Genomic DNA, 24,994 nt, shown 5'->3' with positions numbered 1-24,994 from the left:
GGCAGTAGCACAGGGCACCTACACTGGCTGGCAAGAACTTTGCGGAACATTTTTTCCTCCTTGCAGGACACAAGTACTTTGGCAGGCGCACAGGAGTGGGGCTTACAGCACTAGATTCGGTTCCACTATATAACTTGTCCTTCTCCACTATCTTCTCTATGGTGCTGCTAAGAATCAATGCTACACTTGTATACCTCAAAGCTCAGGCCTACAAGTGAAGTCTTGGGGGCTGCAGAAATGCAAAGGAATGGAATTGGTACAGCTCAGCAGTGTGGAAAGGAAGCTGAACCTCAGGGAGATTTTGCTTCCCGTTATGTACAAGGACACAGTTCCCCCAACCACAAAGTCACGGAGATGTGACGGAAAGTCAGGAGCATATCAGGTGGGTCCAAGGATTATAGAAACCATCCATCTGGAACACTGGCTCATTATTAGGGTAGGAACAAAGGTCTGTAAAGCACAGCTCCAAGTGCTGCCCACAAAATGGAGCCAATTAGGGACACCCAGCTGTCCCACGGGCTAAACACTGATTCATTCTTCTGTATCATATGCATAAACCAATCCTGAAGGGAATTCTCTTGGTCTAGAAATTTTTATTTGGTCCAAAAAATTATTAACTACTATAAAAGGGATGGTTTCAGTTAGTAAATTTTGAAATGCAAAGCACACATAACTGGCAATCACAGTTCGTAAGCTCACAAGGTAAACAAAGAAGTGCAATTACCCTTACAGAAGCACCCGCAGCCATCCTAAAATTGCCCGGAAGATTTCTTACCTCCCCTTTTAAGCCAGTGCTACAGCTAGAGGTAAAGCCAGGAAGAAACATACTACACAATTATAGCAGTCTTGGAAAAACCCTGATGTGATATGCTACGATATTCAATATCCATTTGGCTGGTCACTGCTCATGCTCTTTACCCAATTAATATGAAAATTGTGAATAGTTAGTTTTACTTTCAGATTCTTATTTCTGCTGTATCGGGACTTTTACACCACAGAGCGTTGTTTTTTGGTTTGGGATTTTTTTTTTTAATTTTGAAGTAAACACAGTGTTTTAACTTAAGGGGTACCTACAACGGGATCTTACTGGGAATTCTGAGACAAGTGGCTAGGATGGTCCAATGCATCCTATTTTTCCATTTCCTCCTCAGTGAGAAAGCCCAAAAAGAAAGGTCTCTCAAAGCCAGCAACACAGTGAAGCTAGCTATGAAAAGAGGCCTGGAAGCAGCTCCTGCAGCTAGCTGTGACACCCCAGGAGTGCTACTGCTATTCAGATTTAATGTGTCAACAGCAGCAAAGGGAGGAAACACATTCTCTCTCTTTCTGTTTCATTTCTCCAAAACCTCTGCCATAGCCCTCTCTTCAACAGGTGCATTTTGCAGGTGCTCTAACAGGAAAACAGATTTTGTAAACAAATCCTATAAAATACACTGCTTTCAGCGGCCTCCTGGACGCTGCTTCTCATGCACAACTTCTCACCTGAAGAACTACTAACTCGGATTTTTATATAAAATAATATCCAAAATAATTTATAGGGGTTTTTTTTGTACTCACCAGAACTGGGTGCGATTCGGAGACGAATGAAGCACATCAGGCCAATAACGTCTCATGTCTGACAGAAGATCCTAAAAATACCACAGTTAATAAATGCAGCTACAGGGTTGAAAAGCTGTTTCTTACACAGTTTACATACATTGATACATTTTCTAAAACTGAAGCCTCATCTTTCAACATCCTCAACTGAAACATTTACTTGCAGAAAAGGAAAAGGTCTTTTTCCCCAATATTCTGAAAATGCTCTTGTTGGAGGTAACAGGTAGGTGCAACTATCTAAATATCTGAGTGTACTCATACTGACACACTGCCTCAAAGTAAGATTTTCCGTCAGCTGTCCCTGCAGAAGTTGCTCAATCATGCAGCTTTTCACACTTGTTGGCTCAAGCCTCCTATTGCCCATTTACAATGCCTTTGAAGGAAATATGGATTTTTTTTTTTTTAATTTAAAAGAAAGAAGTGCTAATGCCCTGGGAGAAAACGCACAGTAAAATGTACTCTGAACTCATATTTTCTGTGTTCTGGCTTTGCAGTAGAAAATGGAAGAGAGAACATGGACTGACTGTACCTCCTTTTCACAGGTACTTTTTGCCACTGCTTTGTTCTCTAGATTTTTTTAAGGAGGATGTGGCTGAACGAGTCAAACCACATGCCTACAAAAAGTAGGAAGAGCTGCTAATGATCACAAGCACTGCAACTTCAGGTAGTACCAGAAGCACCTAATGAATTTGTGGAGTCATTAAAAGCACATACCTGTCGACAAACATCAAGAGTGATACATTATAAGCTACAGATTTTGCATATAGGATGTGCAAAATTAATTACACTCAGCTCTGCTTGGGATGACTGTTTTTGTTTTAAATAAATACCTTAATCTCGGTGACATTGAAATGCCACGTCCTGTTACACTCTTCAGTTTTGTCAGGCCTAGGGAAGCAAAATAAAAGTGAAAAAAAATCTAACTCACTAATGGTAACTACTAGTGTTCTATTCTACATTAGCCTGAATTTTAAATATGCAACATTATAGCTGGGGACTTTATTTAAAAATGTAAGTAACCCATCAGCATCTACAGTGTTTTAGAAGTAAAACTTAAAGACGTTAATTATGGTCAAAACATTTCCGATGCAGAGGCTCTTCACTACTTCCTCCAGCCCCTCTCACTCTGTGTAAAAGACAAACAGGGGGAATAAATAATATGGAATCGTCTTGCACATGATGTCAGTAATGACACTGACCTCCTCAACAACTGCACCAAGTGATGGTTCTGCAAGTATCGCCAAGACGCTCACTGGGAACCTAGACATAATGCTGTTCGCCTTTCCCGGACGCAAAGCTTAAACTCCTGCACTGAATTCTTCCCTGTATTTGTCAGGAAAACCTTGACTTGCTGCCATCGGCCCCAATTCCAGTGAGTTGATTCCTTTGAAGCAAATTAGTCTCTCCTGTACTTTTGCAATACTTGTGCTGAGTTAAGATACTTAAAGCCACAAGCAGTCACAAGACATTAACAAATTCTGGGTACTCAGGGAGTAAAAAAGGAAAAAAAAAAAAGGAAACTATACTTCCCCTTCTGTCTGAGAACATTACTGATCTTACAAGGAGATGCATAAATAAAACGTTCACGTGGCAAGAGGATTTCAGGAGCTCAGCAAGTCACGAGGTACAGAAGTGTACTTCAGTTTTATATCAAACAATAGTGTTTTGATTTCCAAAAAAAAATGAAGGCTTTTGTTTCAAGGAATCATAAAACCAGACGGATTAAGCCCTCAAAAAAACCCCCACCACTAAGCATCCTGGTACAAAACTTGATTTTTCCTTTCCAGGCTGAAATAAAAACACTCTATGATCATACCACAGTCCATGGATTGTCCAGTAATCAGGAGGGTCTTTACAATCATTAGCATTCATCTGTGGAAAACAAAACCAGAGAACATTTGTTACATGTGTCCAGGGAAAATGGTTTAGAGGAAAAAATAAAAGTTAATTCACTGGTGGTCCAAGACCCTAGTGAGACATGACAACTTTTGCTTGCCCACATCAGGAACTGGTGAACTCCAGTTACTTGAAGCTGTCATGGATCATGTGCCACTTAACAGAGACCAACTGGCATTAAGATTTTGAAGCGGCTCAGGTGAATACCAGGAGGCATCCTGAACAGGCAGTGTATAAAGAAGACAAAGACGACACAGGACAGGTTCTGAGGCAACAGAAAGTAGCCTAATCCATGCTAAATAAATGGAGCTAAATCTGCATTTATCCTATTCCAGGTGGCAGCTCTCTGTATTTTTCTCATCATCAGATCTTTTCAAGGAGTGCAAAGCCATTAAAATCAAAAACACCAACATAAATATTAGACAAGCATACCACCATCTTTCCGCATCCAGGAGTAGTTCTGTTGTCGTATTAAAATGGAAAAATACAAAGAAGAGATTAAATAGGTTGCTTATTCCGAGGAAAATGGTTAGAATATATTCTTAAAATATTCTGGCTTGAGGGACAAGGAGTCAGAAGGAAGAGGAAAGACTATATACATTCCTACAAAACAAAAAGCCCCCAGTCAAAACTTTTGATAATGCAGCAGAAATAGCCCACACGTTAATTATTGTTTAGAGCAGAGCACATATTCCTGAAAAAAACCCAAGAAATCCATGTTCACACACCACAGAATACCATTACTGTATTTTCCCTGATTATTCTGCTTAGAAATTACAGCTCTTTTTTAGTAAACACTTTTCACCATTAAAAACCAACATCCTCAGACTTTCTTTCCCCATAATAATAGCTTTCCTTTTCAGCTCTGCATCCTGTCTTAATTATGGCACAATGCCTTTTGTGTGATGCCAGAGCAAAAGCAGAGTGTAGACAAGAGCAGAGAGAGGCCTGTAATCTCACTAATTGCCTTCCACACGCCATGGGCCAATGGCAGCAAAACTGCAAGCTCTGCAAGACTTTCTTGTTCTGTGCCCATTTTCTTCCTCTCCTCTCTTGCCACCAATAATAGATGCAATTTAACCCAGCAACAGCTTTTTTCCTGAAAGGAACATCGTCAACAAACTCACGCTGCAAAGGCCTAAACAGGATTGCTCCTGTCGCGACATAAGCTTTGTGCAGCTGAAAGAGTTCAGCTGTCCAGCCCAAAATACAGCAAATTAATAGCCAGCAGCTAATGCATCATCCCCTGAAAAATAACCTGACAGCTAACCAGCTTGCTCAGCTGAGTGCGGTAACAAGGACAGTGCAATTGTGCTCCTTATCGAGTCTTTAACTGCAGTTCTCAGGCATGCTAAAGGAAAGCCCAGAGTATTTTAAATTTGACATCAGTTCTCCCCTATCACGGCACTAACCTTATTAGCAGTTTCTTCTCCACATTTCATCAGGCTCCTGGCGTTACACTGTGCTCTGGCAGGACTGAGAGGTCAGTGCAGCCTACAATGCAGTAGCTCACACTTTGCATGCTTTGGCCAGCTTCATTCACCCTCCTTTTTAATTCTAGCTGTAGTATTTTTCCAATGTTCATTTTAAAACAACATCATAAAATGAGCAAACACTAATCTGAGAAGCTGGGTACCCCTGCTGCTTCTACAAAAACACTTCTTATCAGCCTTCCTGTTTATCATATACTGGTTGCTGAAGGATTAATTCAACCTCAGGCAACCGTTGACTTGAAACGGTTACAAACGTATATTTTCAAGTAGGCACTGGACCCCAGAAACCCTTCTAGATCTAGATGAATTTGAAAAGGGAACACAGCTTTCTCCTGCTTTACAGCAACCTGCTAATCAAACCAATGCAAATGAACCATACACGGTCTACACCACTGAGAAAAGTGCCAGGGAGCCTTTACAGCACCCACCATGCTGAGAGGGAATGCTGCAGCAGAGGCATTAGTCTATGTGTAACAGCAAGGCGTCAGACAAACAGCAGCTGCCAGAAGCATGGGAGCTCCTTTCACCTCTGACATGCCAAAAAGTGAAACACCATCATTCACAGAAGCGTTCCCGTAGAGCTGCCCAAGTTACAAACCCCTTAGTATAGCAGCTTGTACGTAGGAGAAGGTAGTGCTACCGCATCCCTTACAGGTACCCCAAGTTTAAATAAAAAGTCAGCTTCTGGGAAGTGGAATATTTAATCCTGCTCTCCCTTTCAACCATCCTGTTTAAGTAGACCATCTGTTTAATTAAGATCAATTTTAAAGTGTTATTTTGTAACGAAACATCACAACTGCTATGAGAAATCCTTGCTTTTGAAACTGTGGAGAGAGTTCACCTCTTCAATTTCTCTCTCCCAAGCAGTCTGTGATTATTTTTCCCCTTGCTCCTTCCTCCCACCCCCTGGGGTAAAACCAATCAATGAATGAACCAAATTTATAAGGTCGCTGCACAAATTTGGGAGGAGGGAGATAAAACAAATCTACTCCTTGTTGAACACGTCTCTAGCATGACCTGATAAGCTAAAATCTTTCATGTGTTTATCCTTACAGAAGATAAAGACGCACAGAAACATCTAAACCAGACCTTATTCACAGAGGAGCTGGAAGCATAGATTAAAAGTTATCTTATGATTCACATGGGCATTGAGGGAAAAAACCTCCTTTTGTTCCAAAACAGCATACGTCAAGAGCTGGGCTCAAATTTCTGGCATGCTGAACTGTGCCCACTGAAGTTTAAAAGAGAAACTGAAGCTTCTCTATTATCCACAGGGTTCTTCATCCTTGTGTCAGCAGATCTGATCACATCTTCCATTTTGAAGTACAACATATTTTTATCTTAGCTGTATGAGAAGAGGCCTTTGAGTATTTTCAGCATAGGAAAAAAGTTCTACTTACCAGATGATAGAAGGTATTTCATAGCAAAAGGAACATAAGTAGTGCACCTCTTAGCTGTGCTTTTGGCAGACATATGTCAGAAGGTTGGGTTCATTTTTGGTTCCCACCGCTCAAATACAGAAATACTCAGACACCTGCCATAACAGCTTTAGAGTTCTCTTTTTCATGACTGAATCAATATTTGACGACTTATTATTAAAACGCCAGAGCCAACATTACGAAGCCAAAACTTGCTGTGCAGCCGACAGTTCAAGTACTAATCTGCTGTCTTCAGTCAGACAAGGCAGGCAAGTCTCCTTACAGAGTCTGGTGAAAGTCTAGGATTAAGTTTACAACTAGCAAGACATCACAATATATGTAACAGACAACTAAGGCTTAGTGTACAGCATGTCCTACTCTATCTGTAACACACCACAATCCTGTCTTTGTTTACTGCAACTCTGGAGTGCAGGGGAAGGAGCAAAAGTTGCACCAAGGTCAGTGAAAGCCTTTAGAAAGATACAAGGGCATAAGCAAGGTTAAATGTTTGATGGGCTTTGCTCATCCTCTTTTCACAGATTTGTTGTCCAAGGCTACCTTTGTCAGGATAAAAGAGAATGAAACACAAAAATCTTACCTTACATACAGTCACTGGCCAATGATGAGCAAGATACAGCTTTTTCCAGGTGTGAGGGTGGTTGTCACTGGAGAAAGACAGACAAATCTATTTTTCCACAAGCATTTTAAGAAAAGCAACCCGATGCTTATACTAGTGTAACGCATTGATTTTAGAGCTGTTTTTTGTTTACAGCTTCTAGTGCAATATTTGAGAACTCCAAACACTGCAGGACCAAGCTAACAAATCACATAGGAGCAAGATACATAGAAACTTGCCATTACCCCCACACTGTTAAACAGATGCCACTCCCAGCATCCTATCTCCATATACCTTCCATTTCTTAAATATGGAAGAAACATGTTGCTCTGTTTTATAGTTAGGAGAAGGCTTACTGGCAAGCTTTTACAATGGTAATTAAAAAAGAAAAGATAGATATCTTTGTTTAGGACGTTAAGAATCTTCTAAATCTTCTTGATGGGTATATTAGCTGAAAAGAAAGTATACAACATTCTTGGAACTGTAACAACTCTTCTAAAAAAGAAAGACTACACCCACAAGCAGTGTAGTTGACACTGCAGGAAATACAATTTGAACTTGCACATCTCCAACGTTTTCGATACAAAACAAAAATCAGAATAAAAAGTAGAAACCATAAATCTCAAAAAAGCTGACTTTATAATTTTATAGACATTTAATTCAAACACTACATTTTAAAAATGCTTACTATAAATTGAGTAGTTTTAAAACATTTAATAAATAATCACTGTGACACAGTCTAAAGGTTACCTAAGGAAGAACTAAAGAAGGAATATGCTATATATTTTACAAAAGCACTTGTGTTTCAAAGCCTCTTAGAATAAAGAGATACGTAACTCACAGAGGCATCAGCACTATCTTACTCCTGCGCAAAGGTGGGGCGGGGGGGGAAGGCTTAAAAATTTTGTACAAAAAGTGTTGGAAGCCAAGATCATGTCTTTGTCACTTCTACAGAAGCATTTACCAACAGTTTGGAGCAGCCCTAATCTGGATCAACTGGTAAAAAACCCCTGTTGCTTCAGACACTACAGCAGATATATTTAGCTGTCAAGCAGCCACACTAAGTGATTAAAGAGAACAGGAAGTGGGGAAATCAACAAAAACAACTGTAAATTGTTCACATTGACAGCACTATGTGCAGTACTGTCAAAATAAATTGTTATTCTCTGGAAGCTAATAGCCATGTGTTCTTCATTAGTGCTTGCCAGAGGTTATATAAAGAAAAAATATGAGAGAAAGCTAATTGTTCTCAAACCGAGGCAGCCGGGATGCTCCCATGTTACATCGCTTCTCGATTTTTTCCTATAGTTTTGCTAGTTTGCAATAGCCACATTCTCTCTTAAGCATTCACATTGTACTATGGTTTTTAAATAATTTAGCAGAATGGCTCTGGAACAAATCAGACATAGCCACAATGAAAACTATTAACACTTTTTAACTGGTCTTTACTGCTGCTGTGAAAACCTGAATAGAAGAGTTCTCCAGTACTGTAGAGCAGTTAAGTTTCCTTGCTTTAAAAATATCCTTGCTTAGAAAAACACTATCTTTCATCTGTATTTGAAATAGCAGCTGAACTTCTGCAATGACAATCACGCCAAAACAAGTTCTCCTAGAACAAGCCTTTCGGCTAAGCATAGGTCAGAAATTTTTGGTTATTAAATAGAACAGGTTTTAGAAACTTAAGCTCAGAACTGGAATCCGTGGGAAGCCATTTTCAATACCTATCCAGCTTCAGGGCTATCTCCCCCTTTTTTGACCGGAGTTACCCTGCCTGGCGCAGATCAGCACTGTGCCTCTAGAGCAGCCCCTGCCACAGCCCAAGCCCTTGGGATCTGAGAAACCTCAGCTGTGGTGGTGTCTATGGTACTTCACATAACAGAGCTCAGCACTGAACTGAGGACCCTTAGCCACTCTCTTGCCAAAACGTCGAAAGAGAAAAGTTTATTTCCTAACATAATGCAATAGGAATTTGAGCTTTTACCACAGAAGTGTGTGATTTGGGGTGCGGGTTCCCCCATCGGCCATTGGTATTCAAGCTCAGATTTTGCCAAGCACAGCCACCAAAAGGCTGCACGGCATTGATACAGCCCCAGCTGCGATGCTGTATGAAAAGGAATTTAAACTTATCGGAACTGAGAAAATAGCAAGAAAAAAAAGTACATTAAAAGAGCATACAGTGTAACAGTTGGTGCAATTCATACCATAGGGATGATTCCAGTTGTTTATTACAGATTCCAAAATGATTTCTGATTTTTTCATTACTATATCACAAGTCCAAATGATTAATTTAAAGCAGGATTGCAAAGTTTTTAAGTGCAATGAATGTAATTTAAGCTTCCCTCTTTTTTCATGCTGACACAGTAATAAATGTAAAGCTTTTCTTAGGCACGACCCCCACTCCTCCAGCTGATGTAGATGCCTCATTTTACCAATCACCTAAGGGAAGAACAACACACCAAAAATAGCACATAATAAAACAAGAAAATGTACACTCATTAGAAGTTAAAACTATTCTGCTCTGCACTTAAGAAAGAACTGTCAGAGATTTCTTTTTAAAGCATAACTTACCTTTGAGTGAACTTATCCGAAGTACACAAACAACACAGTGCCACAGAAAACCAGCCCAGCATCCAATAGTGCAGCTTTGCAGGCTTCATTTTGTTGATCAAATAGCTGGAAAAAGGTGTTAAAAGAAGAATTCTCTTACTTATCCAGTGCACTAAATTGCAAGTGTTAACATGCAGAAATACATAACTATCTCAGGAACAGCAGGTAATATCAACTCTAGACTAGATTTGCAACCACGGGTAAAGTGAGGATCTCTTTTAAGGCTGTGCCTGATTCCCCAGCTTGTATGCTAATTTTCATAAATTAATGGCATCAAGGATGGGATTACAGTTCCCTTTTTTTTTCTGTACTTGCACATAGTCCCAACAGAACCACTTTCCAATAACAGAGACGTAAATCTCCTATGCAACTGTACTTTATGTTACGTAAGACTCTACTTGTGGTCAGTTCAAACGCTCAAAGCAATTCCTTAAAGAAACTTTGAGCTTAATATTGAATATTCTTGTTGGATTGACCAAGGCTGATATCAGAAACTCACTGGAAGTGAACTCTGATGTCCAAGGATGACGTTCTCTCTAAATGCCAGTCGACTATGAAACTGATGTTAAAAAGTTGCTGCTAAAACCAAATTAGTTCCTGTTCTTGTTATAAACTTGAGACAGCCTCTACGAAACCATGCACAGCCTCCCTATTACCGTGTGAACCCTAGAAATCAGGGGAGGAGAAAAAAAAAACCAAATCAACTTAACTTTCACCAACAGGACCACTTTCACTTGGCACAGGTCAAAAAACCCCAGCTGCCTCCTGCATCCGCCAGCCATTTCACACCATTTCAAACGCTACCTCCTAGACGCCAGAAACAGATGTACATGCATGTATTTACATGCAATTAGTAACGCCTCACCAAACCTACTTCCCAATTTTCTCATTTTGAGAACCCTAAAAAAAAAAAAGCACTACAAGCCACTGCGTGTAACCTATGTGCCCCTTCAAAGATCCCTCACTACACAAGTCATCTCCTTTTTTCTAGGAAGGTTTTAAAATTAATCCTTTCTTATAACACCAGTAAAGACATTGCTGAATCAGCCATTACGGCTAACTTTAGGAAATTCAGCATAATTCTGATCCATGGCTCATTATAAACACGAGTCCATTATGGCATGGCCCTGGCCCCAGCCTGCAGGCCCGCCAAAGTCCTACCCTGCAGTTCTGCCTCCCAGCTTGCAGAACGTGTCGAGATTTCTAAACTGGTGAGGGGTTTGGGCAACGGGTCTAACAGTTAACTGGCTAGATTTAGTACAGGGTTTTGCTAAATTGCGAAGAAACTACAGCCTTTAAGCTACCAGTCTATTTCATATGTTAATGCCTTTCTAATTCGCAATGGACGTATTATGAAGGTAAACGGCTTGGCCTAACAGAAGATATTACTAGATAAATCTTCATTGGCAACTGTTACTTTTCTGATCTAGTTTCCTTAAAAAGGCCTGAAGGATTTTCACTCACCGAGCAAGATGAGCACAAAAAATTTCAAATAATGCGGAGTGTGCTACTTGTATACAAAAGCAATCGATAATGTAGAACTAATCTTGATCAAAAGCTAGCTAAACCAAGATGCACATCTTGTATTAATGAAACTGATAGATCCACGTAACGTTCAAAAAAATCACAAATAAGTAATTATCTGCCAGGTCACCGATTACACCAAGAGTTCCGCATTTAAAGTGGTCTTAAGTCTCATCACTTGAGCAGTAGGAATTAATGATGTAAGATTCAACCTTATAGACCCGTTTATGATTTAATCTACTGTTATTTTCAACTGATAACCAACCAAGCAAGCCTTTATTCTTCTGCAGGATAAACTACCTACCCAAGATAAAACATTGAGGGCTGTAAGGAGTGTTCAGGTAAGATTCTGCCCCACCTATAGAAAGCGTATTTCTTCAGCGAGCAGAAAATACCACTTAAAAGACAATAATGTCACAATGACAAAAAAAAAAGCTGCACTGTACAACCGCCTGGAAAAAACATCTTAAGGAAGTAGACTATGGAAGGAAAATGAGCCAGCAACATTATGGCATTTCTTTTGCAAACCGGTATGACTTGAGATGGCAGCCACAAAGAAACATTTTTTTCCCAGTGACTAAGTTACAAAAAAGCATAAAGGCAATTATCTCCCTTTGTCATTGCACTCTTAAGTTTGATCAAATAACAACCAGAAACAGAGGAGGTCTTCAAAAAAATGCTATCAGAGCAGTGGTATGCACTGGTTTATTCGCCACACTGCTCTGCGCCCTGGAACCAGAACGTAGGGACAACAGAGACAGTGAGCAGATCTGAAAGCCCCCCGACCTGTAACTTTTACCTAACAAATTACATTTTTTCCACTGATAAACAATACATAAACTCTCTCCAAGGTTTTAGCTTGGAAGCCAGTATTGCAGCTGTCATGTCACTATCACGATATATTGAGTAATTTACTCTAATTGACCTTTTATTCATCTGTGACATTGATGGTGGGAGATAAAAGTGCATCAATCTCCCCTGAAAAGCACCCAAATGGTGCACATTTGAGGAAATACACATCCAACTTAAAACTGTATTAACAAGTTAAGATGTATGAAGGAGATCCAATTTTAATAGACATTGCTTCTGTTTACTAAAAATTACACTGGATTACTAATTACACAAATACAGAAAGAAGAGATTAACAAATCTTACACCAATTCTACTGTAATAAGAAGAAACAGGAATTTCATATTTTGAAAGTTAGTCATTAAAAAAGTCATAACGTTCCAAAGGACTTCGTAACAAAGAAAACTTCCAACCTGAAAATGCAACATGCACAGATACATAAAATCTTTATTTGAAACTAGGCTATTGGCTCGTTGTCACTACAGTTAACATTCTAAAGGACAGGAACAGCTTTGGGATGACTCTTGGTTTGCTACACCTGGATACGAATGGACAAGACTTCTGTGCGTGTTTGTAAGCGAGTCAGGACAAGGTCACTTTTAGCTGTGTTAGCATTGTTCCACGCTGGTTTCAAAAGTACACGCCTGAACTTATCAACGACTAGGAAACACTTGTAATAAACAGTGATGAAATCTTTCTGTAACATATTTACTACCATTTGAATTCTAATATACCATCCTGAGGGGGCTGCCGACATAGCACACGCTTCTTTTGTACGCTAGCGATCAGTTACCTGTATTCTACTGCCTTGTTTTCTTTTTCTGCCTTTAATAACCAGCTCGACTAATAAACCCCACATTTGTATCAAATGTCCTTAAGCACTGAAGCTTTAGCAGGGAGGACCCCCGCAGCTAACAGCATAGCACGCACGCAGATGTCGGCAACGACAGCCAGAGAGGAGAATTAGGGCAGCTAGTCTGGCATCTGAAGGCACGAAAAGGAACACCTAAGGTTTTGGTGCCATGTCAAATACGGCAGCACACGCTACTTCTGCCACAACGAGTTAGACAGCCAAGTTACAAAACTGCGCACCGAAAGCATTAATTTCATTTCTAACGACACTCCGGCAACCTTTACCTCCACAGCCCGCTCCCAGCCAACCGCCCCTCCCAAGCCTGAGCGCTGCCTAACTACAAAAAGCACCCTACGGATTTTCAGGCGCAATACTCACGCCCGCTGACACGGCAAGCTTTTCTGCAGCGCTTTCTCCCTGCTTCTCCGACCAAGCGCAGCGCAAAGCGGGACGGGCGCAGCAGCGGCTTTCGGGCGGGCCCCGCAGGGGCTCGGTGCCGGCCTTCCACCCGCTCGCCGGAGGAGCCGAGCACGGCGCCACCCCGCTTTCCTCACGCACAAGACTAAGGCGCTGCTCTACTTTTAGCGCAGCGGTGTAAGATTTAACTTCCTGACACCATAAAGCGCTTGCTCCAGATAAACAACCATCGCATTTTATTACAAGGGTATTTTGATAAATCGGAAGAGAGAAATCGCAGAGAACCCGAAGCAGGACGCCTGCAAGTGACGGCAGGATACCGAAGCTGGTGACAAGTGCACAAAGGTTTTCCTCCGCTCTGGGAAACGCTGCGATTTCTTTGGCTGACTTTCGATTTACTTCACAGGGAACGAAAGGCATAAAGAAGCGTAACCCGCCACGATGCGAGTCCCGCAACAACCCCCCCCCCCCCCCCCCGACTCGGCGCAAGTCGGTAACCTCACCGGGGGCAAGAGGCGAAGCAGCTCACACGGGGTGGGCCGGACGGCCCCTGCCCCGCAGCGCAGCCCCGCGGAGCGGCAGGGGCGCCGGAGCAGCGCGCCTTCCCAGCCCGCCCTCCGCCGCCCCAGAGCCCACAGCTCGCCTCACCTCGGCCGCGGCTGCCTGGCCCTGCCCGGGACCCGCCGGCCCGCCTCACCTTCCGCCCGCTCCTCCGCAGGAGCTCCCCCGCGGCCCCGGCCTCCCTCCCGGGCCAGGCGCAGCACCGGCAGAGCGGGGGCGCTCCCGGCAGGGCTGACCTCCGACCGGAGGCGGGCGGAGGGAGAGGCGGGGGTGGGGAGCAGCGCCGCGGCCCGGCCACCGCCCCGCGGGGCCGCCCCGCCCGCCCCGGCCCCTCGGGGAGGCCGCCCGGGGCCGGGCCCGCCTCCCCGGCGGGGTCCCGCCGCCTGCCCGGCGCCCGGGGGGCTCGGGGGGGCGGCCCGGCAGGAGCACCGTGCGGCCGCGGGGGACAGCGTTGCCGTGCGTGGATTTGCTCGTGCGGATGTTTTGGTTCGCTCTTCGTTAGCACGGTCTGTGTTTTAATTATTTGGATTTCCCAGTGAACGTTTGTGCAGAACAGAGGTCTTCAGGAGCGCGATAAGGACACTCCGTGTTTTAAGTAATCTGCTCAAATAGCAAATAGGAGATTGTTGACTAAAGCAAGCCCAGCAAGCGGAACGGAGAAACGCTGACACGTTCATCTGTGGCGAACTTCTCCAAAATTAGGAGGGAAGTTTGAAATGGTAACGCTCGTGTTTGCAAACAATGGGAAGTTTCTGGTGAAGAAACAACCCAAAGGGATGAGTCACGACTATCCCAGGCAGGACATGGTTCACGTTTTGTTAGCGCTATGGTAAACCATGAAACACATTCCAGCCCCTCTTTCGCTGCTGATGTGTGGATCACAAATGAGAAGCGTGGTTACTAGTTACTGTCCTCTCGTTTTGAACTAGGGGGCATATGTCATAACCATCCTCCTTAAACATGCTGGAGAAGTATGTGGGCAGATCTACCTCCACAAGCAAAACAACATTTGTTTTGAGCAGATTAATTACAGTCTCTGTAATAAAGTCTTTGTTCAAAGTTACATTATTATTCACTGGCAAGGTTCTTTTAGTTATGCTTACACACTTCTGTGCTACGAAGTAGGATGAGACAAAACTAATCTCTTTGCCCACCTTCCTGTGGAAACATGAAAATGTGCTGGATGAAACAAGTGATCCACCTGCTGTTGCCTCTGACGGTGTCTGAGAGGTATCAAAAGTTTCAGAGATTTTGTTGAAGAGTTAAAAATAGTGAAGTTCTCCAGATCCTTGTATTCAGCCCTGCTCCTGCTCCTCGTCCTGCTGCTGAGGGCATCACCGCTCCACCTGCCACTGAAGTCTCTGTCGCTGCCCGTGAGGAGTCGGTAGAGGCGGACACAAGAGTTATTCTCTCAGCCTTGGATTTCATCTTTGCCTGCAGACTAGGGATGAAAAGAGTGGGCGGTACTTGCGTGTATCGTGGAGCGTGCAAGGTCTTGTGCTCCGACGTTAGCCCTGTTCTGAGGTGCGGTGGGGATTTATGCTCTGAGGCTGCCGAATTAACACCTAGCGCTCTCTGAAAACTAAGCCCAAAGACAAGTTTCCCATTAAGATGGTTTTGAAGGGAGAATCAAAGCTGCTCTAAACCAATGTAGGCTCATAAGGTGTCAGGATGCAGAAGCCATGTTTTTATGTCATATCATTACAAAATAGTGCATGTTAATGGGGCTGTTATTAAAGAGATTGTTTCTGAGGAATATGAGAAAGCTAGACAATGGAGAGTCACTTCAGCTAACTATCTCCTTAAGACTTTCCATTTAATGTTTATCTATGTACTGGAAACAAGAGAATTGCTAATAAGGCAATAATTTTAAATGAAACATTGCATCAGGTGCAGATGCCTACCCCTATAATGAGAAAGCAAGCCAAGTTCTACTTTCACTGTTTGCAACCTTTTTATAGTGAGATTAGGGAATGTTCTGCTCCTAAGACATTCATTGCTTCAGTAATGTGAACAGCTGTTGTTGCAACCTGTTTGAAGAATAAAAGCAATTATAACAAGGCTGCTTTCTCAAATAATAATTTATGAAACTGTCATGGTTTAGCCGGGACAGAGTTAATTTTCTTCCCTGCAGCTGGTGCAGCGCTGTGCTTTGGGCTTAGTATGAGAATAGTGTTGATAACACACCGATGGTTTGGTTGTTGCTGGGCAGAGCTTGTGCTAGTCAAGGACTTTTCCAGCCTCCCGTGCTCTGCCGGGGGCACAAGGAGCCGGGAGGGGAGGGGGCACAGCGAAGAGAGCGGATTCAAACTGGCCAAAGGGATATTCCGTACCACGTAATGGTCATGCCCAGTATGTTAACTGGGAGGGGCTGGCTGGGGGGGCTGGCAGCAATCGCGGCTCGGGGATAACCAGTGTCAGTCAGCAGGTGGTGAGCAGTTGTATCGCTTGTGTTTCTGGTTTTTTCCCTTTTTCCTTTTTATTATATTATCATAATTCTTATAATAATAATAATAATGATCGGTATTATTATCATTATTATCTTCTTCTAATTATTAAACTGTTCTTATCTCAACCCATGAGTTTTCTTGCTTTTGCTCTTCCGATGCTCTCCCCCATCCCACAGGGGTGAGGGGAGTGAGCGGCTGCAGGGTGTTTAGTTGCTGCCCGGGGCTGAACCACGACAGAAGCAAAACCACTTTTGGCTTTCATTGGCAGATAGTCCATCTTAATACAACTCAGAATACTGGGGATTGTTGACAAGCATTTGTAAATATCCATGTTTATAAGATGTGAAGTGGTGCCAAGATTTCACTTAATAATTACAGCCTGGACCTTAGTATTTCTTGTATGTTCTGATGCTTGGTTATATTAAAAGAAAGGTGTAGGCACTTTGGTCAGTCTGAGCTGGACTTTACGCCACTGGTAGCCTCCACTGACTTTGGTGGAATTATGCACACTAGAAGAGCCTGTTTGTTAGGAGTAAGGCAGGAAGAATTTGCCATGTAAGTCGTAATGAAAGGACAAGAAATTAACATGCATGAACATGCATAGAGGCCACGGGAGCTGTTAGGACCTTTGACTTTTCCTCAAGTGTGGCAACATCCTCACTCCGATACGAGGCCTGCTGTAGCCATTCCCCCCGTCAGCAGGCTGGCCATCCAGCTCGGAACTCGGTACCTGACCCATATCCGTGTCCTGCGTTACGGGGCTGCGGCTCCACAGATTTCCACACACTCAAATCCTAGGGCACGAGCACATGCCAAGAAGCTTAGAATACTCTTCTGAATTGGGATAAAACTAAAAGGTACTGAAGTGCTCTCCTGAGCTACAGCCACAACCACCAACTTAGAGTTAAACTGGATTTTTAATGCTTTATATAATTAATTCTGAGAACAAAACTGGACTCCTAAATCTGAGCAACATTGTAGTGAAAAATAATAGACCTCATTTTGGGAATTTCTCATTAAAATTACTATGATCTTTTATTTCAGTATTGACTTTTCTCTCCTGATCTCTCCCTATGAACACTCACAATGCCATGACTAGGAATTGGTAGAAAACTGAGGGAATGTCAAAACATTTTAAAAGTTTCTTCTAAATTTTTTCATGAAAATAACATTTTCCTCAAAAATTTCTGAACAAATGTAGTTGCAACTTAGATTTTCATATGTTTATATGCTGAAATGTGTTGCCTGAAAAAAAACCACCCCAATCTGAGGCATGATTCATCTTCTTCAATTATTTTATATGAAGCACTTCAGAAGAATACATTTTTCCAGCTTCCAGCAGTTTACATTCGGACTGGGATTTAAGAGTCAAGATAGAGACTTTCAAATTTTGTCTCCCTAACACAATGCGTTATTTTGCTTTGATTATTCCCGTTGCACAAATCAAACAGCCAAAGGTAGATAGACTGTATTCTTAATTGTGCGTTAATAAGACATTTACAATACTCTGAGCAGATGCACGAATTTGGAATGTATGTCTATTCCTGTGTCCTAATTTTAAGTCAACAGACTTTGGCCCATGCATGATTTTGAAAGCTTAAATTTGATTTAAGCTGTGTTAAGAGCCCGTAGCAATGCCACCACTGCTTTTTTTTAACAAATCATTAATTTTAGAGAATCTTTTTAAAGCTATGCTGGGTTTCCCATGTAAACCACTTTTTCTTCTTTCTGTAGTAACATGTTAGTCACATTTACATTGCTGTATGAACAGTAAAAATAATGTTGACTTACCTTTTGCAATGAGGTTCTAAAGGTAGACTTGGGAATTACCTACATTCAAGATAGCAACATTTCCTTCAAACGTGAGAGAGACAGTTAAGAGACGTTACATTGTGTGCTGAATAGGCAGCTGGACCATCAGAATGCTTTCCTGCTGTCTAGGCGACAAACATTTAGCTAAGTAATATTCTGGTGTTCTGCAGGGTTCAGAAAGTGTTATCTGTAGACTGGGTTCAAAATATGCTACATGTATTTGAGAGCAGCAAGTCAGTGTTACTGAAATGCTGAAATGAATTTTACAAACTATAAACTCTCTTTTAAGCCTACTGATATTTTTTTTCCCTTTGCAATCTCTATTTTGTCAAGTGGGTCTTGTCTTTCAAGTTTGGAGATTCAGTGGATGAATAAAAATGGTAAGTGTAATACCAGACATTACGTTTCTGCATTTATGATTTCCTTCTGATAGGGTTTTGAAAAATTAGATTGAAACTCTTACCATCTTCCCTGAGAAGTGCAGCGCTGTGCGTTTACTTTGACACAATTTTGTACTGAAGTGAACGACGGCTAAGGTTTCCAAACTTCAGGAGTATGTTCTCTGAGCGGCTGTAGAAATAGGCTCAGCAGAAACAGGGCGGGATGAATGACACCTGCCCTCCCAGGCTTGACAGTCCTTAGGGCGTCGCTGAGGAATTAGTGCCACCTGCTGCGTGTTCTGTAAAATCAGCTTCTAGCAACATCTTGCCCACCTTGGGGGTATAGTTGCTCACTGCGAATATTCGTAGCTTCTGAATTCTTTATTATATATTTAGGATGAGAGGAAACGGCCTCAGGCTCCGTCAGGGGAGGTTTAGATTGGACATTAGGAAAAATTTATTTCCTGCCAGAGCGGTCAGGCGCTGGCACAGGCTGCCCAGAGAGGTGGGGGAGTCACCGTCCCTAGGGGTATTTAAAAGACGTGTAGATGTGGCCCTTCAAGGCATGGTTTAGGAGGCCTGGGGGTGTTGGGTGGCGGTTGGACTTGATGATCCCAGAGGTCTTTTCCAACCTTAATTCCATGATCTCTCGCCGCTGAAGCGCGCTCGGCTCTGGAGAGGAGGTTGTTCGCTCCTTAAGCCCGGCCCGGTGCCCCTCTCCTTCCGCTTTAGGGTGTCAGCACCCACTCGGGGCGGCTGCAGCCGCCAGAGAGGACAGCTTGGCTTGGCGTTCGCTGGGTTCGAGCGTGGCGGGAAGCTCCAAGCGGGAGGGCGGGAAGGGGCTGCTGGGCCTCCTACGGCGGCGAGCGGCCGCGCAGCTCAGCCGTTAACGCTATCCCCCGCTTTAAACTTCCCGCCCGCCGCTGGCGCGGCGCCGCCGGCGGCCGCTGCCTTTTCGCCGCCGCAGTTTCTACGCGAGGCGGGCCGCGGATGGCTGCGGCCTCGCTACCTCCCCTTTCGGGCCGCTGCTGAGGAGCGGCCGCCGTCCCGCCGCGCCCTCCCTTCCTCGGGCCCGCCGCTGGGCTGGCGCCTCGCCCAGCGCCCGAGGCGAATCTGCCGGGCTCGCCTCGCCGCTAGCGCAGTTTGGGCCGTTGTCAGGGAGAAACAAGATGGCGGCCGCAGCGGCGGAGGAGGACACCGAGCTGCGGGACCTGCTGGTCCAGACGCTGGAGAGCAGCGGGGTGCTCAATAAGATTAAGGTGGGGTGAAGGAGAGCGTCTCCGCCGCACACACCGGGCAGGGCTGGGGGGCTGGCGGCGGTTAGCGGCCCCGCGGGGTGTGGGGGGGCTGTGAGGCTTCGCCCCCTCTCGCTGCCGCTTGCAGCCGGTGCGCTCTCTCGGCGTCGCGGCCCGGCGGCGGCACCGCTTCCCCCGTGGTGCTCCGCGGCCCGGGGCTCGGCGCGGGGCCGGGTCCGGCTCCTGCCTGCGCGCCGCTGTGGAGCCGGTCGGTGCCGGACGTGGAGCCGAGGGCCCGAGGCCTGGCCGCCCCGTGAGGTCTGCCCGGCGACCGGGCGGGGGAGGGCGGGGAGCCGCGGCCGCCGCAGGGGGCCCGGCGTCCGGCCCTGCGGCTTCGCCCTTGTAGGTAACCCGGTGGCCGCAAGAGCTGACTTGCTGCTGCCGCCAAACCCGCTGGGAACATCCAGCCGTCGGGTGGCTTGGGATAAGGTGGATAGTTTCTCTCTGCTTCGATATGAAAAGCCCCTCTTGAATGTTTCAGTTAAGGGTCCTTGAGGGTCGCTGTTTAAGCGTTGTTCTTTTTGAGTGTGGGTTGCTTGAGGTGCCTTTTGGAGGCTTGCTAAACCCTGAAACTCTGGGGATGCTGCCTGCTTATGGGGAACAAATAATGCTGTGTTAAGAAAACGTATGGAAGAGTGTTGTAGTGGAGCATATGCAACCTCTAAGCCTGTGGTGTAGCCTGAGCTTGTGTCAGAAAGGATACGAAAATTGGTTCCATGGATTCTTGTTCATGTCAGAAGTTTCCAGCAATAACTACTGTGTATAGCAGAGCGCCATACGGATCTGGAAGCATGAGAACTGCTGGGTTCCCTTCCAAGATAGAGGAGAAATGATGTTTGAATTTCAGATCGAGGGTGGGGCTGTTCATCTGCAGTGTTTTGCTTTAAGCATTCAGAAGGTGGATGATCATTGCTGATATTTCAGGAACAGTTCAACAGCTGAAATGAGTAATGGAAATGAGAGCATCTTTGTGTGTGTACTTTAAAGCCTACTGGATTTTGGGCTAGTTATCATACTTTACAGCAAAATAGTATTATTAAAAATGTGTTGTTCTTCTATTTCAAATGGACAATCCTTATTTAAATCCTATAAGTTCCATAAGAACTTATAAGTGAACATAAATTACGTAAATAAACATAAATTCCGGAAGAAGATTCTAGCTCACATAACTGTATTTTGAGTAGCGAGAACCTTTTTCTAGTTAAGTGTCAAACAGGCCTTTTGGGCCACCTGTTAACCTTTCTCACATAGTGTTAACCAACAAAAGTATGGTGATAATAAAATGGTAATTAAAAAAAAATCACAAGCCAGTTAGCTCATATTGGGTATGTGAGCTGTAGTTTCTTAATTCCTGCCTTTGTGTAGTATACAAGTTTTTGTACTATGGCTGCCAGTTTGTGAATGTACTTATTGCAATTTTCACTATTCTGGAATGCTAAAAGTGTGTAGTGCCCTATATGCTCTAAGGTATCCTTAAGGAAAACTAGGAAATGACTTAAAAAAACTCAAACTGCATCCTACTTACTGGGTTATGTCCCTTTGATACTAGGAGTTACTGTTTAATAATTGGTATGCTTCTGGTAAAGGCTGCTTATCTGAGGAATCCATGGTGTTTTTTTCTTAGCTGTAAATGTTAATTGGCATGTGGCTTTAATGGCTGTCTGTTAATTGATAGTATTAATGACTTACAGAATTTGTTCTGCTAGTACCTGACAAAAAGCCTTTTGTCTTCCAGAAGAATTAAGGTTGAACAATTCTCCTTAAATAATTAGCTTTTAATTGAAATTAGATTACATCATGCATAAAAAAAATTGCACCATCAGTTCATTAAAATAAAACATAGTTGTGATCAATAGTGTTTTTATTGTGCGTGAGCATTTTTTATTATGTGGTAGGACTGAACGAACACTTACATATCATTAAAGCAGTTGTTTGTTTTATGCTTCAGAATGAATACTGAGCATTTTTTCAAGATGGATGAGGCTGGAAAGCTAACTATAATGTATTTGAGATTTATAGAAGTTGATACACGAATCGAATGACAGTTATGTGGTCAATGTATAGTTGAATTGGTATGAAGCACTACAGGTAAAGATGGCTCTGGAAGGTTTAGAGTTCAAGTGGAATTATTTCAGTGGATAGGATGCATCAGGCTGCCAGCTAATAAATTTTGTAATGTAACAATTGAGTAATTTTTAGAAGGAAACTTTTAGTAGAGAACTAAGGCATCACCATAACAGATTTTATAATGGATTGCGGTTTATTAGTTTATTCTTATTTTGGAATTAATTTCTTGGATGCATTGGTGTTGATGTAAATTATTTAGCTAAAAAAAGTTACTTGTATGACACATTAAAAATCTGTTCATGAATTCTCTATTCACCTTAGAGTTTGAACACTGGAGTATTTAATGAAGTCATATTGTGAAAACTGGAAGGTGTGTAAATATATTTGCTGCTTGCAGTTGAGAATTTCCCGTCTTTCCTCCTGCAGAGCGTGTGTGTATGTGTATATATATAAAATTCATTAATCATTGGAATCAATCTGATGGATAAAACTGCTTCCCAATGAAATCTGTAAACATACAGGATATAACTGGGTATTTGTACTTCAGTGAAACTATCACTGATTCTGTGTGATGCATGCTGTACCAACAGAGAAGTTCTTCTGGCCTGAAGAGAATGTGATCTTTCTCTCTCCTAGGGAAGCTGTCATCATCAGACCAAGAAGAGCCATTCTGCTTCTTACTGTATTCCTTTGTTATCTTATTTTGTTTTGGTTTGTATCTTTTAATCTCTTTTGTTCTGGAAAAATAAGTTTATGCCACCTGTATTTTGTATCTTCTCTGGAAGTTATTGTTGCTACAAAGATGAGGGAGGTTAGCATCACTAATATCATATGACTGATAATGCTTTTTCCCAGCTGATACTGTTCTTGCTAATTTCTTGCTAATCTGGTTCAAAACCTAGACAGCTGAGGTACTGGCAAATAATGTGGTGTTAGGACAAAACCACTAATTTTAAAATAAGCTGTTAATGCATAGGTCAGTAAAAATTGTCCTATTTGCTTTTTCATTGTCATTCCATATACTATAATGAACAATGCTTATAAATGTCTTTGAATTATTAACTGTTGTGATGAGTGTGCTGCAGTGTAATCTCCTGTTTTCTGGGTGGTGCGGGTTTTGTTTGGTTTTTTTAGCAACAGTTCATATCAGAAAGTCAACTAATTTCTTGGAATAAGGGGAATCATTATTTTTTTTAATGTAATACCCATTTCTTATTTTTATAAGTTAAGTAAAATACAACCATTTATAATGATTTCAGATTAACTGACATTCAACATTTAAATGACAGTGTTATCCTCTCAACATTGTGGATGTATCCTACCTTCAGGAACGTGAGAATGAGAAGTACTTGTGACATGCAGAGTAAGCATGTGATAAATGTAGCTGCAGGTATTTAGAATTTATGGACTTCTAGGTGTTTACTACTTCCTTTGTGGTATGGATTCTTCCTATTTCTTTTTCCAGCATTCTTTATCCTTCAGCCAGCCGGTTTAACATTCTTAGCCAGTTAAGGCTGCTAAGTTGAAGAGTTTTCCACTGAAGTGGACAAAAAAAGGTCATGCAAACTATTTTACTTGGTCTGCTCACAGATAAGAACAGGCCTCATGGATGGAGAGTGGTGGGTACGGAGCGACATTGGTAGTGAAGTTGCTGTTTACGGTTTGTCACCAGCTTTGGATTTGTGGTGTGTATAGGCTTTTAGCACGATGCACGCGGGGTTTTAGCCTGGGGTGATCACCAGCGGTTAGACTGCTTAATGCTGTGCCAGTCTTGCTCTGTATCTACTGAGGTATAAGACAGCTATTTTGGAGTTAGGAAGTGGAGATGCTGAAAGTTGTTCGGAAAGGTGCCCATGTGCCACTAAATTTTACATATGCAAGAGATCGTGCATGCAGCAAGTTGTTTTGTAGCACTGGAGCAGATGTGCTTTGCCTGGAAGATCTGTAAACCGTTTATCTCAGCAGCAATGCATTCTTTTACCCTGCAAAAACTTACGCGTTACTTTAATTATTTCACTGCCCTAAACATACATTTAACCCCACCATCCACTGATGCCTCTGTCAGTAATGATTTGTGAATGCAAGCTTGCAGGAGAGTTCTGCACCTCCAGCTGGCCTGTTGCAGATCTCCGAAGTGAATGTCTCTCTTATTGACACTTGCTGAACTTGCCTACCCCTTGCTTCTTAGGGAACATATGAAGTTGCCTATATGCAGCTTCAAAAACTGCATGAGAAAGGTGGTAGCATATGCATTTGGCAAGCTGAAATTTATCTAATGCTTTCTGCTAATGGGTTTTTGATGAGACAAAAAATATCCTAGAACGACTTCTGCAAAAGCTGCAGGGCTCTGAGGGTTTGTGGAAATGATGTTGAGAGATGCGTGAAATGGACAGCAAGGCATTGTCAACTAGCAGATAATGTCATACTCAACTGTACTAAGTGTACAAAGCATTTTATGAAATTAAAGTCACCGCTTTTTGATCTAGTATTCCACAGCGTATTGTGATCAGTGTTGTGAAGCTATTGCTTGTTCACCTAAAATATTGCCTCAGGGGTAGGAAGTATGAATAAAATTTGATAGGAAAAAATAATTTTGCCGAGACCTCTTTGGAAGGTGTTGGGATATCGGGATGTTTGCAAATGAATTGTGTAGCTGTGCAGAGACCAGTGTGCGGTGACTAAGCGATGTCCACAGTTCGTGCTTAGTGCTTGTTATAAGAAGTCACCTTGGTCACTGGTGTGCCTACACGCTTTGAGGCATAGAAATGAGTTTGAAGTCCCCAGGTGCTTTCCTATTGAAAAAACTGTCTCACGTTTTTGTCCTGGGACAGTAAGCTCTCTTGTTTAAGTGCTGGACAAATGCATTCCAGCACAATAAGAGACAAATGCCACAATACAAGAAAACTCCAGGGGCATGCTACGTACGTATGGGTTGGAGTCTGCAAGTGGGAGGCAGTTATAGGCTATGGGTCATCCTTCGGTCCTGGGCAGTCTCTATCTTATCTGTGCTGGTTTTGGCTGAGAAGGGGTTAATTCTCCTCACTGTGGGGGTCGGCTACCTTTCCGGCTTCCCGCGCTCTGCCGCGTGGCGGGGGGCTGGGAGGGGCGGGGCCATGGCGGGGGCGGCTGACCCCGACTGGCCAATAGCAGGTTCATTCTATAC

The 24,994-nt window shown here is 43.1% G+C and overlaps 2 protein-coding genes across 7 annotated transcripts in view; one reads left to right on the top strand and one right to left on the bottom strand.

The window, feature by feature from the left end:
- Positions 1–18,951, bottom strand: part of RNASET2 (ribonuclease T2) — a 30,546-nt gene extending 11,595 nt beyond the window's left edge. Inside the window, exons 1-6 of one of the 5 annotated variants that reach the window (XM_075089644.1) lie at positions 18,553–18,951; positions 9,585–9,689; positions 6,999–7,065; positions 3,410–3,465; positions 2,424–2,481; positions 1,555–1,625 (exon numbers count right to left, since the gene is read on the bottom strand). In XM_075089644.1, coding sequence (XP_074945745.1) covers positions 1,555–1,625; positions 2,424–2,481; positions 3,410–3,465; positions 6,999–7,065; positions 9,585–9,673 — 341 coding nt within the window. In that variant the 5' untranslated portion in view covers positions 9,674–9,689; positions 18,553–18,951. Of the gene's footprint in view, positions 1–1,554; positions 1,626–2,423; positions 2,482–3,409; positions 3,466–6,998; positions 7,066–9,584; positions 9,690–10,122; positions 12,465–13,769; positions 13,791–13,914; positions 14,098–18,552 lie in introns of those variants that run through there. The other 4 variants (XM_075089647.1, XM_075089649.1, XM_075089646.1 and 1 more) reach the window with 4 other exon arrangements.
- Positions 18,952–19,435: 484 nt separating this feature from the next.
- The window catches only part of CEP43 (centrosomal protein 43), a 30,047-nt gene continuing 24,488 nt past the window's right edge, over positions 19,436–24,994 (top strand). The window contains exon 1 of one of the 2 annotated variants that reach the window (XM_075089641.1): positions 19,436–19,728. In XM_075089641.1, coding sequence (XP_074945742.1) covers positions 19,639–19,728 — 90 coding nt within the window. In that variant the 5' untranslated portion in view covers positions 19,436–19,638. The remainder of the gene's footprint in view (positions 19,729–24,994) is intronic. The other variant, XM_075089640.1, reaches the window with a different exon arrangement.

This window comes from Phalacrocorax aristotelis, chromosome 3, assembly GCF_949628215.1.
Source record: "Phalacrocorax aristotelis chromosome 3, bGulAri2.1, whole genome shotgun sequence".
Classification (NCBI taxonomy): Eukaryota; Metazoa; Chordata; class Aves; order Suliformes; family Phalacrocoracidae; genus Phalacrocorax; species Phalacrocorax aristotelis.
This window is presented reverse-complemented; position numbering and strand designations above follow the sequence as displayed.